The sequence below is a fragment of the Centroberyx affinis genome, unplaced genomic scaffold, assembly GCF_046629955.1.
Source record: "Centroberyx affinis isolate AG114_WGS23_722 - 3 ecotype Tasmania unplaced genomic scaffold, CSIRO-AGI_Caff_v1 ptg005445l_1, whole genome shotgun sequence".
NCBI classification, from domain to species: domain Eukaryota; kingdom Metazoa; phylum Chordata; class Actinopteri; order Beryciformes; family Berycidae; genus Centroberyx; species Centroberyx affinis.
The window spans coordinates 360,001-376,524 of NW_027282725.1; the positions used below are offsets into that span (position 1 = coordinate 360,001).

Sequence of the window (16,524 nt, forward strand, 5' to 3'; positions counted from 1 at the left end):
TGCATTGATCACACAGCAGGCGGCTCAATACTCTGTCTAACTTTCTCTCTTTCACCCTATCTGTTTCCATCTCCCTGTCTTTGTCTTTTTCTCTCTCCTCACCCCACATCTGATCAATTGACAGTCGTCAAAAGAATGTAGCGTGTGTGCATGTGTGTGTGCACGTGTACGTGTGTGTGTGTGTGTGTGTGTGCGCATACAGAGACATACATGTGTAGCTGTGTGTGTGTCAGTCTCTGCAATTATAGGATTTCATTCTAAAACACTGTCCATTTGGAAAAAGATTATCACTTGTTCTTTACTCAGTGTTTTTAAAACATTAAAGGACTGCATCCATTAAAATGTTAACCATTTTGTAAGCAGACTTGTAAGCAAACTTTTTCAAGATTTTTTTCAATAGAATAGAAAAGAAACCAAGGCTACTGGAAATTGCGTTCAGTACAATATGATGGAATGAATAGAAAAGTGCTTGGTTCATGGGGAGGTAAATCTATGTAAAAGACCACAAACTGTTTAGCTAAACAGCAAAAGATGAGGCATCATATAATCTGAAAGTGAAATAAGTTAGAAGTACATATTGTGCTTGTACATATTTTTTTAAGGTGCAGAAATTGAACATGGTGGATGTCTCATTTTGGAACCAAACTATTCATTTAACGTCTGTAAAGCGGGTTTAAGGCAGTGTCAGAAATATTCCTCTATAAATCAGAACCTGGATGTGACTGAACCGTGTCCCCAGTTTTATCTCCTTTTTTATATATTTTACTATTCCTAGTAATTTGTGAAGTGCTGTGTAAACTCTGCTTTTTGATACCTGCTATATAAATAATGTTGGTTCCTATTTTTCTTTTTTATATTTGTATTGGAATTATTATTATTATAACTCCCGTCTCTTCTTTCTCTTGCAGTTCAGCAGACGAGCAGTTTCGCTGGAACGCCCAAGGTAAAGGTCACCATGAATGCTCTTTGTCATTACTTAGCATGCGCGCTGCGGGGCAAACACCACACACACACACACACACACACACACACATACACACACATACACTACACCATGCATACGGAGGTATTGCCGTATGAAGTTTTCTGATACTGCTTGCCTTTTCAATACCGGCTTATATTATGGGAGTCCTTTACACAAATTGCAACTTCTAAGCTTATTCATTACGTTAAGGTTTTTGAAATCAAATCAACCTTGATTGATCGTGCATACCACGCGCTGACACACAAAATCTATAGGGTTTTAGGTTGGATCTGAATGCTCTGGCAGGTCTGAGAAAAGGGATAAGTCTGCATGCCATGTTTCCAGCACATCTTGAGTCCATGGATTAGATTTAGATTTTAGACACCAACAAAGCCTGATCCGCCTCATATCTGATTGACATGCCAGGGAAATTGTGTCTCAAGGAACATTTTGAATTTTTACCCACGTACTGATAATGTATGGGGACAAGCACCCAACCACATACCCATGGGATCAAAGATGAAAACGCACACACACACACACACACACACACACACACACACACACGCACACACATCTCAAAGTGTGTCAAAGTGTTGTCAAACCAAGGCCACTGTTGGTGTTGCCGGTCAATGTTAATCCTTTGTCTTAATCTGCTTGTGGAGGTACCACAAACAAGCACTCTCTCTCTCTGTCATTCTTTCTTTCTTACTCTCTCTCTTTCACATACACGCAAACTCACCCACGTACTCGCACACACACGACTAGACGTTTTTAACAACTTCATTTCCAATCAGGCAGTTCCCCGGGCAGCCTTTTCAGGGTCCTTCCCGGCATACGATCAAAATGTCCCACAGCTCGTAACCGAGGTGTAATATGTACGGTTTTACTGACTGTGAGAGTAGGAGATTGAGGTTACAGCCCAGCGAGATCTCTCTCTCTCTCTCTCTCTCTCTCTCTCTCTCTCTCTCTCTCTCTCTCTCTCAATTTCTCTCTGTGTCTCTCTGTAACCCTCTCTCCTCCTCTCCACAGCGGATGGACAAAAGGATATTGAGGACGAGCTGACCACAGGTTTGGAGTTGGTGGATTCCTGCATCCGTTCCCTCCAGGAATCGGGAATACTCGACAGCGGAGAACGTAAGAGAACTGATCAGTATCTGTGTGTGTGTGTTTGTGGAGGGGATGGAGGATGCTGAGTGCATCCTAATAATCTAAAGAGCATCCTAATAATCTAAAGTGTCTATCTTCATTTTAATTATTTCAGTCCATTTAGTGCCATTGACCCGACTCTAGTGGTTCAGAGAAGAATGGAGCTGTCAATCCAAACAAATAGGATTCCAGCCAGGGAGCTTGAAGATACGATCCAGAATTAATTCTAGATTCTAGCATCTAGATTTGGGTTTATTCACATTTGGTCCCGAAGACTTTATTTTATAGACGGGAAATTAGCTTTTTCAGAACTTTGTTAACACATCGTAGGTCAAAATCCAGGTCTGTTTAACTCAAGCAAACAATATGGAAATGGAAACAAACCTTAAGCAGCCTCAAAATGAATGTAAAAAAATAAATAAAAAACATCTCCAATGCCAGAGATCCAAATGAAAACAATAGCACTGGTGGGATACCAGTGTTTAAGCATTTAAGGGTTATAGCTTGTATTGCTCATTAATAATTTTTATTTTCCAGTAAGGAAAGAAGAGAAAGAAACAAATCACTGGAGACTTAGAGAAGAAAAACTCTCATTAGTCTGGCATTTTAGATATATGGCCCAAGTGCAGTAATTCCCTGTATTAATACTGAGCTATCATTCAGATTTTATTCCCACTTAAGCAAGTTTAGTGGAGGCAGGCCTAAGCCACAGCAGGGGTTATGAAACTTCTCCTGCCTGGAACCCAAATGGAGTAAATTTCACCCCTGATCCTCTGAAATTTCATGAAATGAGCAAGATGTCTTAATATGCAAATACATGCTCTGCGCACGAAAAGCCAGAGAAGCATGTTTTCCAGAGAAAGAAAACATGCTAGAAACAGCTGTAGTTTGGCATTGAAATAGTGCGGTGGAAAGTCAGTGTAAGGAGATTTGGGTGGTGGATGGGTGGATACATTTGCCTTCAACTCCTATGACCTGGGTTCAATTCCCAGCTCAAATTCACATAATTCAGTTCATGCTATTGTCACATAATCCTTTTGTGGTGGAGGAACATAATCTTCACATAAATCGTGTCCGTAACACCTAATCTGCATGTCAGAGTTTGTGCTCATTTCACAAAATTTAATGAGAGTGTTGGTAAATGTAGTCTTGCCTAGATCCCAGGCTCACTAAAAATTGCTAATACTCATTTCATGTGGGGACACAACAGAAATAGACCTCCAACCCATAAAATACAGCAATAAATATTCTCCCCCCTCCCACACATACACACGCATCCCGCCGTTGTCAGATTTTCCCTGCCGGTCCTGGATTCATACCAACAACCACGCAGTCTCAAGCTGCTCCTCCAGCCTCCAGGCCCGGTATTCCAGTGAAGGAATTCACAGGATGATTGAGAGGCGGCCTGTGTGTGAAGTCTCGCTAAATGTGCTTGGCATTTGCTTTGCAGGTCATTGGTATTGGAACACTGCATTCCCATTTTCGCTTAATGTCTACTGACCTTTTTGATAGTTGATATTGCCGTAATGGATGGCATTTTAAGAATTGGCACTGTACGCATTGCTCAGTGCATTTCTACACGGGGAGTGCATGGTACTTTACCCGCATGCATACCCATATGCTTCACCCTTTTCCAGGACTTCTAGAATGGGCTGGCCAATGTGGAGCACAGATGCAATGTGCTCACACACACACGCACATGCACTCCTCACCCGGACAAACCACTGTGTAGCACATGCGTCCGCTTTTACTGTGTGTAGCAGCTTTGGGTGATGTGTGATTACACACAGAAACTGGACAGGATATAACTCCGAAAGCTGGTTTGGAATATTTGAAGTGCACTTCAAAATTGCTTTCCCTGGTTTGCTTTGATAAGAAAGAGGTTGCATGTTTAAACACATGCAGAGAGCTGGGAAAACATGTCAGATAATTTGATTCTTATCATGTTTGCAGGAAGTGTCCAAGTCCCGTCACTCCTGCCTTATCTGAGTCCAAATAGATGGCACTCTCATTGTGAGCACTCTCATTGTGGGTGCTTCATACCCGGCTGTTTTTCCCATTTTGCCCCATTTTGCGGATGGGCTTCTACTAAAAACATCACAATGTGTGGGTGCAGATAAATTCAGCATAGCTTTCAATGTTTTTTTTTTCCCCCAAATGGGAGCACTGCAAATAGCTAAGCGGTAAGTAGAATAGTGACATGTCGCTGTCTTCAGTGAAAGGTTGCACAAAACAGGGAGGCTTTTTGCTTTCAGCTGATACTGTAGTTGGTAAGGTGTCACGACAGAGCAGACAGATGTACGCACACAAAAATACATGCCCACACACCACACACACACACACACACACACACACACACAAACATACATGCATGCACTTACACATTAAAAAGTTAATTTTACAAAATTCAGATTTTTTATTAGGGGAGAAAAGGTATGCGTGTATGCGTGCATGCGTGTGAAAGCATTTTGAGGATTTGAGTTATAATATGATGTGCTTAATTTGACTGAGCCTGTGAAATATTCACAATTTCCATGTGAGGACGGATACTCTACGGAGTCTCAATAGAGGCAAGAAAGGAAATAAGCCATACAACTGACAGTGTTTTTCATCTCACCCTCTCACTCATACACATACAGTAGACACTCACTCTCACACACATGCACACACTCCAATACACACTATACACACACACTTGCACTATTTCACCATCTGCCTACCCACTCACCTACCAACCTTGCTATCAGCCAACCAGCCAACACGCACACGCCACACATCACACATATGCATAGTGACACAAACATATACACTCACACTGTGTCACACACACAAACACACACAGTGTAACAAACACCAAGCCTGAGTGATGATGAGTTTGGGAGCTCCCACTCAGTCTGCGTAACACAAAGTGCTGTTTAATAATTCATAAAAAGCAAGGGATGAATCGAGATGAGAAAAGACAAGTCTTTTGTGAAGGCGAGAAGCAGAGGAGTTGATCTTGGTTCACAGCACACAGAGACTCACAGAGAGAAAGGGATCCTGAAGGAAGAGAGAGAGAGAGAGAGAGAGAGAGAGAGAGAGAGAGTCAGAGAACAAATAGATATGGGAGAAGAATAATAAGAAGCCTTTGTTATTTGGGGAAAAAACTAACATGCCAGCGAGCTCTGGGGAAGACGCTTGTTGTAGACTTTATGAGGGCATATTCATGATATTTAGAAATTCAAAATTGGGAAAGAGAAAAAAAGCAGATATGCTACGACAGAGGAATGGGCTTTGGGACCTAGTTGGTCTTCCTTATACTATGAACTCTAATTACATAGATGTTATATAGGTTTATATTCACAGAGAAGAGAGAGAGAGTAAGAATAGCAACTTAATGAAATATTTACACACCGCTGAGTGCACAGGTCATAGACCTAACTGATTCTCAATAAAACCACGCCACACACACTCCCCCACACACGCACTGCTGTGAGGAGATTCCACCTGAGGGGACAGTTGCTGTAGATTTACTCTGTAGTATTACTGCCATTGGTTGGTAATACTGACCACCGAGGGGTCTGTAACGGTTCCCTCCATCCCACCTCATCGCCCCACACACAGTTTGGAACATTGTCCATCTTAAAAAGTGCCATATGACGATCCGGACCAGTCACAACCCCAATCAATATAAGGTTTATGTGCACAGCATGGGATTCAGAGAAGGGATGTCCAGTGGCTCAGCGGCAATGACTGATGCAGCAGCAGCGACTGCTTCAGTTGGTAGGAATCAAGTTGCTGCTGCTATTTTGCCTAGTAAAAACATCCATGCTCATTCTCCACTCAGGCAGTTTGGTAAATATAGCCCGCAAAGTTGAGATCGTACTGATAGCATTAAAAAGACACACGGAACACTTATGATACGTCCGTTTCAGGCTGTTAAGTGTTGGCAAGGTAAATTGAGCGTACTACAGCAGATCAAATATAAGAAGCCATATTCCAATATGTTGCGTGGCTGACTTAACAAGAACAGACAGAAAAAAAACGAAATTAAATGATTCATTCCAAAGTATGAATTTCCTTTTGTCTTACACAAGGGGTCTGTTGAGTTTTTGTTCAAGCAGATAATACAAAGTAAAAGTTAACATGTTTGGGGAGGTAACGTTTCGAGTTGTTAGGTGTTCCATCTATTACAACTTTCTTCTTTTCAGCCCTCCTCCTCCTCCCATCCTCCCCCTCTCTTCCTCCTCCTCCTCCTCCTCCCATTCTCTCTGTTCCTCTGTTTCTCTCTCCCTCTGCTAATAAATTATGTATGCCATCTCCAACTCACGGAGCGCTGCACTGCTGCACTGTCTGCTCTAAATTGCTGCTCTCTCTCTCTCCCCCATCTCACTCTTCGCCTCTCATCTCTCCCCTTCACGCCCCACCCTCCCACCTCTCTCTCTCTCTCTCCCTCCCTCTCTCTCACTCTTAATCTCTCTCTTCACTCCCTCTCTCTCTCTCTCTCTATATATATATATATATATATATATCTCTCTCTACTCAACTCCCCCCACCCTCAATACACCACTGCTGTCTCTCTCGGTAGGACCAGCTCTTCTTTCCCAGAGTTCCTTGCAGCTCAACTCCACCCCGGAGGCTTCGCTCCAGTACTCTGCCAGCTACCATAGCAACCAGACCCTCGCCCTTAGCGACAGCATCTCCGCAGCAACCCCTCAGCGCAGCGGGCAGGTTGGGGGGGCCGTGCACAGCTACAACCAGGTAGGAATTACTGCTGTATACCGATGATGATGATGGTGGTAGTGCTGATGATGATGATGATGATGAAAATTACAATGGAAGAAATTCCCACTGGGCTGTTTTGGTCTCGCTGTCCATTTATGCAAACTTATTCACTTTGGTGTCAGCTCTTGTGAAACTTGCCTGTCAGTTTGTACGGTGGGCTAACAGGGCAGAGAATGTGAATAATTGACATCAGAGGATTTCGACTCTGAGGCGAACTCAGCTGAGGCGAGCGCTCACGCAGTTTCTAAGTACAGCTGCATTGCACTCTTGTTGTACTCATCGCAGACATGGAGAGCTGCGAGGACCAGCACAGTGTCGGGATCTACTGTACGCTGTCTCTCAGATTCCCCACTGCTCCGCTTTCCCCACCACAAGCTGAGCCAACATCTATTTCTCTACCCCCTCTCATCGTACACTATCTTCCCCTCTCCCCCGCTCCTCTCCACCTACATGTATCTCTTACTCGCCGTGCGCTCCGTTTTGGCTACGCAGCTTAACCCACAGAATACGGATTTGTTACTGTTTGACATAGCAGTTGGGCGTAGTTGATCGGCGTAGATAAGCACAGATTTATGCAGAATCCCATTAATTTAGTTTATTTGAGTGGGATAGTCCAGTTGGTCCAACTTTTACTTTCCAAGGAATCCTGTGTGTGCAGTGTGTGTGTGTGTGTGTGTGTGTGTGTGTGTGTGTGTGTGTGTGTTTGGGAAGAAGTGGGAGACAGGGAGTTATGTCAGATGTATTCACCGAAGCTGTTTGGAAGGAGAGAGGTAAAATGATGCTGATAGTCAAAAAATCGAGCTATTTTAGACAGAGCGAGGAGACGATTAAATGCACACAGGGAAATCTCAGCGAGGTTCTTGTTTATAAGGACTTGAGAAAAAAGCAGGAGAAAAAGTCATATATTAATCACAGCAGTGTGCTGATGAAGAGAGAAACCCCCCAATTACTTTCTAGCCTACAGGAGCCAATTATTCCCAATTTTCGTTTCCTTAACCTATCAATGGTAGTACACATGCACACACACTTACTCGTACATGTGCTCACACACACACATCTGCTAAATCAGTGAGCAACTGCAGTGCTTCATTAAAAGATATTGCCAGTGTCTGGGGCAAATGTTCCATTTGTGATTGCTGTATGCGGTTATGAATTCAAAGCAGGGGAAATATTTTATATTAATAATTATAAAGTATATAATTATTAAAAGAGCATCGCAGCTTTTTCAGAATATCTTGTATGTATCTATAGCAAGCACACACGTGTTTTTTTTCACCAAGGATTCCATCTCTAAAGCGAAGGGCTGTTAAAATATGCTGTGTTTGGTTAGTTTTTCACTTGCACTGTGTGTGGGTGTGTGCACGAGTGTGTTTGTGCATTTCTGTGTGTGCGTGTGTGTGTGTGTGTGTGTTTTTCTTTGTATGTGTACGTGTGTGTCTCTTGAAAGAGGAAGAAGGTGAAGGTGGTGATATCAGTCTTTGTAAACACATTCCTTCATTTCCCCCCTCAGTCACACCAAAGCTCATTTCAAAGATGTTTTCAGAGAAGGCTCCCATTCCTTCCTTTAACAAATAAGGAATCCAGGAGACAAAGACAGAAAGATAGGCAGACAGATAGACAGGCAGATAGACATACAGACAGATAGATGGAGGCAAAAGGAGCTTTTTCTTTCTCTGCTCTGAATTCTACAGTATTTCTTGTCCTCTGTTTTCCTTGTATTGCTGTGTTCCTGTCCTCCTTTCCTCTCCTCCTCTCATACCCCTCTTCCTCCCCTGTCCCCTCTGCTCACCATCTCCGTCGGTGCGTGTGTGTTTGTGTGTATTGTCCCCTGTGATGTTTTTGGCTTGTCAGAGCAATGGGGCCAGTGTTGTCAGCAGAGCTTGTTGCTTCTGAATAGCTTTATACATACCACTGCTACTTGATAGGCAGGTGCAGCTCCCATGTACTTTATGTACGTGTGTAAATACGTGCATGCCTTTGTTCGTCTTTGTGTGTATGCAGGCATGTACACGTGCACTTGGGTGTGCGTGTGCATGTCGGTGCTTTTTACGCGATCCTTCTATCACGTTTGTGCATGAGCACATTTCATTTGTATGTGCGTGAAGTTTGCATATGTGACTGTGTGTGAGAGAGAGTGAGAGGTCTAGCATGTTGCAGCTCTTCTGTAGGGTATTTATAACCCTGAGAGGCCCCGCTTTAATAATGCATGGATACATGGCACCTCAAACATCCAGTGTCTTACTGGAGGAAAAAAGAAGCGGTACTGCAAGACGAGATAGTATGGACAAGGGAAAGAGCTCTCTCACACACACTCTGTCCAGCTTTCTATCTGTCCATTCACCTAGCCACCAATTCATCCATAAAGCCATCATTTATTTACCAGTGACTCATCCATCCATCCATCCATCCATCCATCCATCCATCCATCCATCCATCCATTCATTCATTCATTCATTCACCCAGTGACCAGTCTATGCCCATATCCATCTGACTTCGCATCTTGATGACTGTAGCACTTCTGCAGGTTTGGACACATGCAGGAATACGGACCACACACAACCAAAATACTTTTTTATTAATTTTCACACAGTCCAGTAACATAAACGATCAACAGGCTCGGTTAGCTCAGTTTTGTGGCTCACAATCACATCAACCTTTGATCCCTTACCTGGCTTCATAACTTGCTAAACTAAAACAGAGGACAAATATAGATAGATATTAATATGATGCACAGTATTCTGGATACTGGCTCATATCCCAGTTAAGGTTTCTGGTAGGCCGTTTATATGCACTTTTAATAACCCACTCTTGAATATCCCTTTATCCATGTACCCACAAAGCACAGCAACTGACATAGTTAAGATGCAATACTTTTACACGCACATTTATGTTCCATTACTATTTGAGATAATCAAGCATTCGGTTTAAACACCATACCTTATTTACAATAACCCATGATAAATTCTAATCCCAGCTATATGAAACCTTTATAAAGTACCTGGAATATTCCGATAACGCCCTGGATACTGACACATGTAAACATGCAAACATCCCATTTATACCGTTCAATTTTAGTAGCATGAGTAAAATTATTCAGTCAAAACATGGCAGTAAGCCTTGATAACTACTGCTATACTTCTGGAGTGAAGATGAAACTGAATTGTGTCCTTCTATCATGAAAGACATTAATATTCTTGGTTGTTTGGATGGGAGACGACATTGAAATAGTGATTTATTTATGGTAGCTGTCGAAAAAATGTGAGATGCTGGATTTCAGCGGACTACTGAGCAAGTCGGTTGCTGTTGACAGTTCTGAAGAGATCATATTATGCAGCCAAGAATGAAAATCGTACAAGTGGTTCAGATCCTCCATCCTTCAGTGTAATTGTAACTTATTTCAGTAGCTAACTCTTTGGTGAAAGATCACAGATAGGCAGAAATTCTGTTTATGCCTGGGTACATGTGTACAGTCTATTTAAGAGTGGGTTATTAAAGGTGCTTTTAAACAGCCTCTCAAATAAGACCTTAACCAGGATATGAAGCCAGTATCTGTAATACTGTACACATGTAAATATAGCCATTGATGACATAGATGAAGTTTAGAGTGTCACTTTTCTGATTTCTGGCTTTAGGGGAGTGTTTCATAGTCACAAACACTGACTGGACTGTCCTACGCCATAGTAATGATTCTGTCAGCATTTACCATCCAAGATTGTTGATTTGAGGTTTATATATCCCATCCCTCATCCCATTCATTCCTGCTCTGTGGGGCTTAGCCCCGGGTTCTGTCAGGTTTTCTCTCTTGCAGTATATTTACATCAGGATGGATCTGGCACCTAAAACTAGAGCCTCAAACACACACACACACACACACACACACACACACACACACACACAAACTGTCAGAGTGTGTCGTGTTTTGTTTTTGTACCCTAGCTTGAGTTAGTCAAGAATATATACCACAGCTACCATAGCTTATATATCACCCCTTGTTTCAGTCTCTCAGTCCTCACGTCTCAGTATCTCCCTGTCTGTCAGTCTGCTTGCCTCTATATGTGACAGATTGTTTGAAAGTAATCCACTCAGCCAGAGATAAATCAGTGTTCATGACCCTCTGCAAACAAAGCAGTGCTGGAACCAAAGGCCTGTTGTCTTCAGCAGGCTCGCTTTGGCTCATCATAAAGGGGAAAATATAGCCAGAGACTGCCATTGAGAATATAATGGGAGATTGTGTACGTGTGTGTGTCTTGCTATATTTATCCAGGGACAATTTGCTGAGCATGCACGCTCTTTTTCTAGCACTGTCTTTCTACACAATTGTACAGTTGCAAACATTCACACCTGGAAACTGCTCAGTACAAATACAGACTTCATAAACTGCTCCAAATTGTGTGTGTGTCTGTTTGATATTGGTTGATTAATTGTATGCAGTCAGTGTGTATGTATACACATGTGTCAATGTGCATGTGTGCATTTCTTTTTATTTTTTTTAAGATTATTTTTTGGGCATTTTTTGCCTTTATTAGAGAGTTGAAAGTGGAGACAGACAGGGGTAGAGAGAGAGAGGGGGATGACATGTGTCAAAGGTCCTGGGCCATATTCCAACCCAGGACGTCACAGTTACATGGTATGCACCTTAGACCATTGAGCCACCAAGACCCACTTGTGTACATTTCTGCCCACATGTCGTTAAGGTTTAGGTTTACTTTTATTGTCTCCCTTGGAAGAAATTTGTCTTGATGAGAGAGACACTGCTGCACGGTAAAAGACATATCACAATTCATACCTTAACATAACAAAGAAATCACAAAACATAAAAGAAAGCACCTAAAATGTATATCAGACACAAGCATAGACATGTCACACTTCAAGCTGTCTGTCTGTGTGTCTTATCACTGACCTCATCTCAGCCTATCTGAGAGGGCTGCCAAGTGGGCAGATCAGGCACCTCCAATTACCTGTTGATAAGTTTAATAGACAGAGGCCCAATACCTTTTTCCAGATTTCATTAGCTAGTACTCAGGATAAAGTACCTGAGAAGAATCAGAGGTTATCCTATTGGCCTGCTTCATTACAGATTGCTCAAAGATATGTCGTAGATACATACTCATAGGGCTGGGCGATAATTCAATATTATTGTTTATCGTCTTTCAGTGGAATCATATCGTGATGATATGAAGATATTTTAATATCGTGACACACATTTCTGCTGTCTAAATTGATGATGACAAGCAAATTTTACTTGAAAACTCTCATAAAATGAGGTATGGTAGGAATAGTATTTGAATATTTCTGTTTTGTTTGACATTACACCTAACATTACCATTCGGGTAAAATGAGATGAACATTAATTTGATTATTTAACGTGATTTTGCATACATGAACCATATCGTGATATATATTGATAAGAAAAAACCTTATGATTATCGTGATATTGATTTCAACCATATCGTCCAGCCCTACATACTCAGAGGTATGGCTAGCAAACAAACTACACTTAATGTGTAGATTGACATCCAAACCACATATTTTATATCTCATCAGTGAACCAAATCTAAACATATATTTGCATTGTTGTTAGCCTGTCCTGATAGTAGCTGTGTATAAAATGGTGAGAATTATTAACTTTGCAATGCGAAGAAACAGGTAGCATTGCGAGTACTTGGATGACCTGTGTGTGACTACATACAGTACAGTGGTGAGTGTGCTCCAAGGTCACAGAGCGACTGTGTGTGTTTGCATAATGTGGCCTCGTACAGCGTCATGCGGCCATGTTAGGGTGGGGATGATGTATTTGAATCACCTTTACAGCTCTTGCCATCACCATACGGCTATATGAGGCTCTGTGGAGCAAAGACATATGCTCCCTTACAGTCTCTGAGGACTGGGTAGAATATATTAGGATAGAGCAGCATCTGATGTGTGGTAAGAAGCCATTTCCCACACTCACTTTGTGTCACACACTGACACATGGCTCCGAATGGTGATTAAGAAAGTCATTCAGTGTCAGTCATTCAGTTGTAAGGGTACTATGTTTTCATCTGTAAGGAAATCAGTGCAATGCAGTTGAAAACCTAGGTAGTGGGACAGTTGAAGAGCTAAAATTTAGATTTCTTACAGCTGTCATCTTTTAAATGTGGCTCAAAATGGAGACCAATAAAGACTGCCGATTTAAATTTGATCATCTAATCTTTTTCCTCACATTATTTTACAATATAAAGTACATATCACACTGTGTTAACAGCAAAGAAGACTTAAGGGCATTGTCCCAACACTTTTGTCTGATTTTAATAACATATCCTTTTGAATTATTCATGAATGTTTAAGTTTACTTGAGGATGAATGTCCAAGATATTAATGTGCTCTAGACTGTTACAATATTTTTCTCTACTTTTTCCAACCTCCCCAGCAAGTCATTATGAGTAGTGATTTCAGCCGACTGAACTCCTATGAGTTCAGGTTCTTCTTCTTCGAGTCTGTTTGAATCACCCCTGCGTTTTCTGTGGGGATTTCATTACTAGCTGCTCTGGGTTCATTTGGGGCTCCTCAAAGTCTCTGAACTCATTGTGCACACTAGATCTATGGTCACCAGTTTTTTTATTCTCTCTTCTTCCCTCTTTTCTCAACTCTATGTCTCCCCCTCCCCCCCTTCCTCCCAACTTTCTGCCCCCCCCCCCTCACACTCTCTCTCACCAATCATTCCCTCCATCCATCCCTCCTTCCCTCCCATGGCTCCCTTCCTCCATCATTCCACCCCCAACCCCCACCCCACTTTCTACTCTATTTTCTCCCCTCCCCTCCTCTCCTCTCCTCAGGTGACATCTAGTCGTGTGGCCCAGCAGCAACAGCAGCAAAGTGGGGCAGGGTCAGGTAAGGGCTCACCTCTTCCTCCTCCTGCTCTTCCTCTTCTTCCTCTCCTCTGTCTCCCTCCATGGAGATGTATTTTCTTTATGATACATTAGTCTGACATAGCATAAAACACTGTAGATACACAGAGATGACGTTGGGCGACACTGACAGACAGGTATGAGAATTGGAATAAAAACCTTGCTACTGCAGGACCATTTTCAATGCCTGTGTGAGGCTGTAGGTCAGGTTTAACTAAGCTCTGCACAGGTATGATGTTTTCATATGTTGGTTGGATGTGGAATAGAACAGAACTGTGATTCTTTAAGTGTTCTCACAGCCCAGGACAAACTTTGGCCAATAATTACTGCTTCATAATCCCTGTTGTCTCTTGCCTCCCTTCTTTGGCGCCTCCTGGGTTTGGGGCCCAGGATAGTTTCAGACAGCGAGAACCAGAACAAAATCCAGAACAAAATCCATTTGTTCACATTTCTCCATCATATATATATCAATTTTTTCCTCCAGCTAGTTTGGTTTTATAAACAAGGTCTTCTTTTTTATTGACAAGACACCTTCTCGCCAACACACTCAAAACTTATCTTACAGCAAATACTTTACTAGAAATAAAATAAAACTAAACATGTGAAATAATAGAAAACTTACATAAATGGGGCCAGTTTTAGATGCGGTCAGTGTAATTGTTTTGGTCCAATTTATCGACTCCTCCATCTCCAGATCTGACTCAGTAACACCATCTCTCTCCCACCGGTTCACTACAGTATCAACTATAGATACACACAGAGAGACCAGGCTAAGCAGGAAAAATATGCTAGCAGGGCCAACACCTATCCAAATCATTTGTTTTACTTCATTGTTGAGCCAAATCTTAATATCTATTTTGCACTTTTGTCAGCCTGTCATGATCTTAGCCATGTTGACTTTTCCATATTTTGCTGTCAACACACTGGCAGGCGTTAGTTCCCAGATGGCCTGTGTGTATCTTGTGTGTATTACAAATCAGGCTCAGCTAGTAATACTTTGCCTTGTTATTTCACCTCTATTTTTCTCCATTTCCCACTTTAACACTTTCTTTCTCCCACCCCCCTTCTTTTCTTTGTTTTCTTACCTCTTCTTTTTGCTCTAGGTATCTACTACTCCAGCTCCACCTTGCCCGCCCAGCGTGTCAGTTCTCCTCTGTCCGCAGGAGGAGGCGGCTCGGGGTCCGGCTCCCCGAGTAAGCTCCAGCGCCTGGGATCAGCCTCCGACACGCCAGGCTACGCTACCACTCAGCGCCTGCCTTCCTCCTCCTCCTCCTCCTCACCCAGCAAACAGTCCCCTGCTAACCGACTGGCCAAGTCGTACAGGTAGAAAGCCACAGTGACATCGATATTGATATAATGCTATTGATACAGATGTGTCAAAGTCTGGATGTGGTTTGAAGATGGATAAAGGGAATGGCATCAGCACAAATTACTGTTTAACCCATCAGCCTTATTAACCATAGGCTTTATAGAAATACTGAGGCAAAACTTGCCACCAGCCCCTTTTTCAAATCTGAACTAATTACCCACTGAATGAATAATAATGAGATGTTAGAATAGAATAGAATAGAAAAGTCTTTTTTTGTCTTTGGCAATTGTTGTCCTCTGTGCTTTCATTCACTGTGTACATAACAACTTGGTGTTTTTGACTCAGTTTTTGGTGTTTTTGAAATGGATATGGTTTGAGGTCATTATTTTATAGTCATAACGTTCCATCATTATTTACTCAGTCTGCACCGTGCGCCCCTGAACGGTTTAAGTGGGTACATTTTATGTTACTTTGCCTTTTGCTTTTCCAGCACCACAGTTGCTGTGACAACAGCAGGAGGGGGCGGGTCTCCCCTGAGGGTGGCATCTCCACCCAACTCTACTGCAGCAGGGGGAGGAGCCAGCGCATCATCATCACCACTTCACCAGGTACAGAATATTACAAAGCCTTACGGAGTGGATGTCCTGTAGAGAAAAAATGTATTTTGTGTTAAAGTATTAAATGCGAACAGCATGCTATTATGTGTGCACTATATATAAAACGTGCTTGAATTGCATAAAAAGGTGCAAATACATATAAAACGTGCAAGTAATAACTTAATATATAGAGCCAGTGCAACCTGTGGTCTCTTCAGAATATTTTACTGTATATACACTGTAGTTTTGATAATTATTTCAGTGTCAGATTGTTTGCTTAGAGCAAACATGAATGAACTCACACACACAACACACTTAAAGAGACAGGTATGCCCATCATATGAGTTTATGTAAGCTTACATTACACTGATGTCATAAGAGAGGAAATAATATTTAACAAACAGTAGATTCCTTATTGATAAAGTCATCAGGCAGGGGCTAGCACATCGTGGATAATCAGCATAATAGTACAAGGACTATATTTCAAAGTACAGTATTTACTGTGCCAATAGCCAGTGTAGATATTTGTTGAACAGGGTTGTTATTGACAGTTGTACAATACTCAGTAGGAGTTATACTATTGATTGGACAGAAGTGGCTGGGTGTTGGAGGGAAGATTATATTCTTCTCCACTTTGTCAGATTTGTATTCGACACAGAATGGTGTAGCACAGCTCCAGAGCATTACGTATTGAGTCAGATCTTCAAACAAAGATCTAAACAAGGCAGTTTTAGGTCTTCAAATGGCTAATGTTTTCAAATATCATTATGTAAAGAGTTAGAGGATTTGTTTTGCATACATTATGGAGGTTTTGTTTTTCTGACCGATGCGTGATATTCACACTCCAAAAGATGA

The 16,524-nt window shown here is 42.0% G+C and overlaps 1 protein-coding gene across 1 annotated transcript in view; it reads left to right on the forward strand.

Annotated features, from left to right (window-relative positions):
* Positions 1-16,524, forward strand: part of ctnnd2a (catenin (cadherin-associated protein), delta 2a) — a 241,785-nt gene that overhangs the window by 85,126 nt on the left and 140,135 nt on the right. Inside the window, exons 3-8 of the mRNA XM_071546768.1 lie at positions 909-943; positions 1,997-2,101; positions 6,681-6,853; positions 13,693-13,747; positions 14,868-15,087; positions 15,564-15,681. Of these exons, the coding sequence (XP_071402869.1) occupies positions 909-943; positions 1,997-2,101; positions 6,681-6,853; positions 13,693-13,747; positions 14,868-15,087; positions 15,564-15,681 (706 nt within the window). The remainder of the gene's footprint in view (positions 1-908; positions 944-1,996; positions 2,102-6,680; positions 6,854-13,692; positions 13,748-14,867; positions 15,088-15,563; positions 15,682-16,524) is intronic.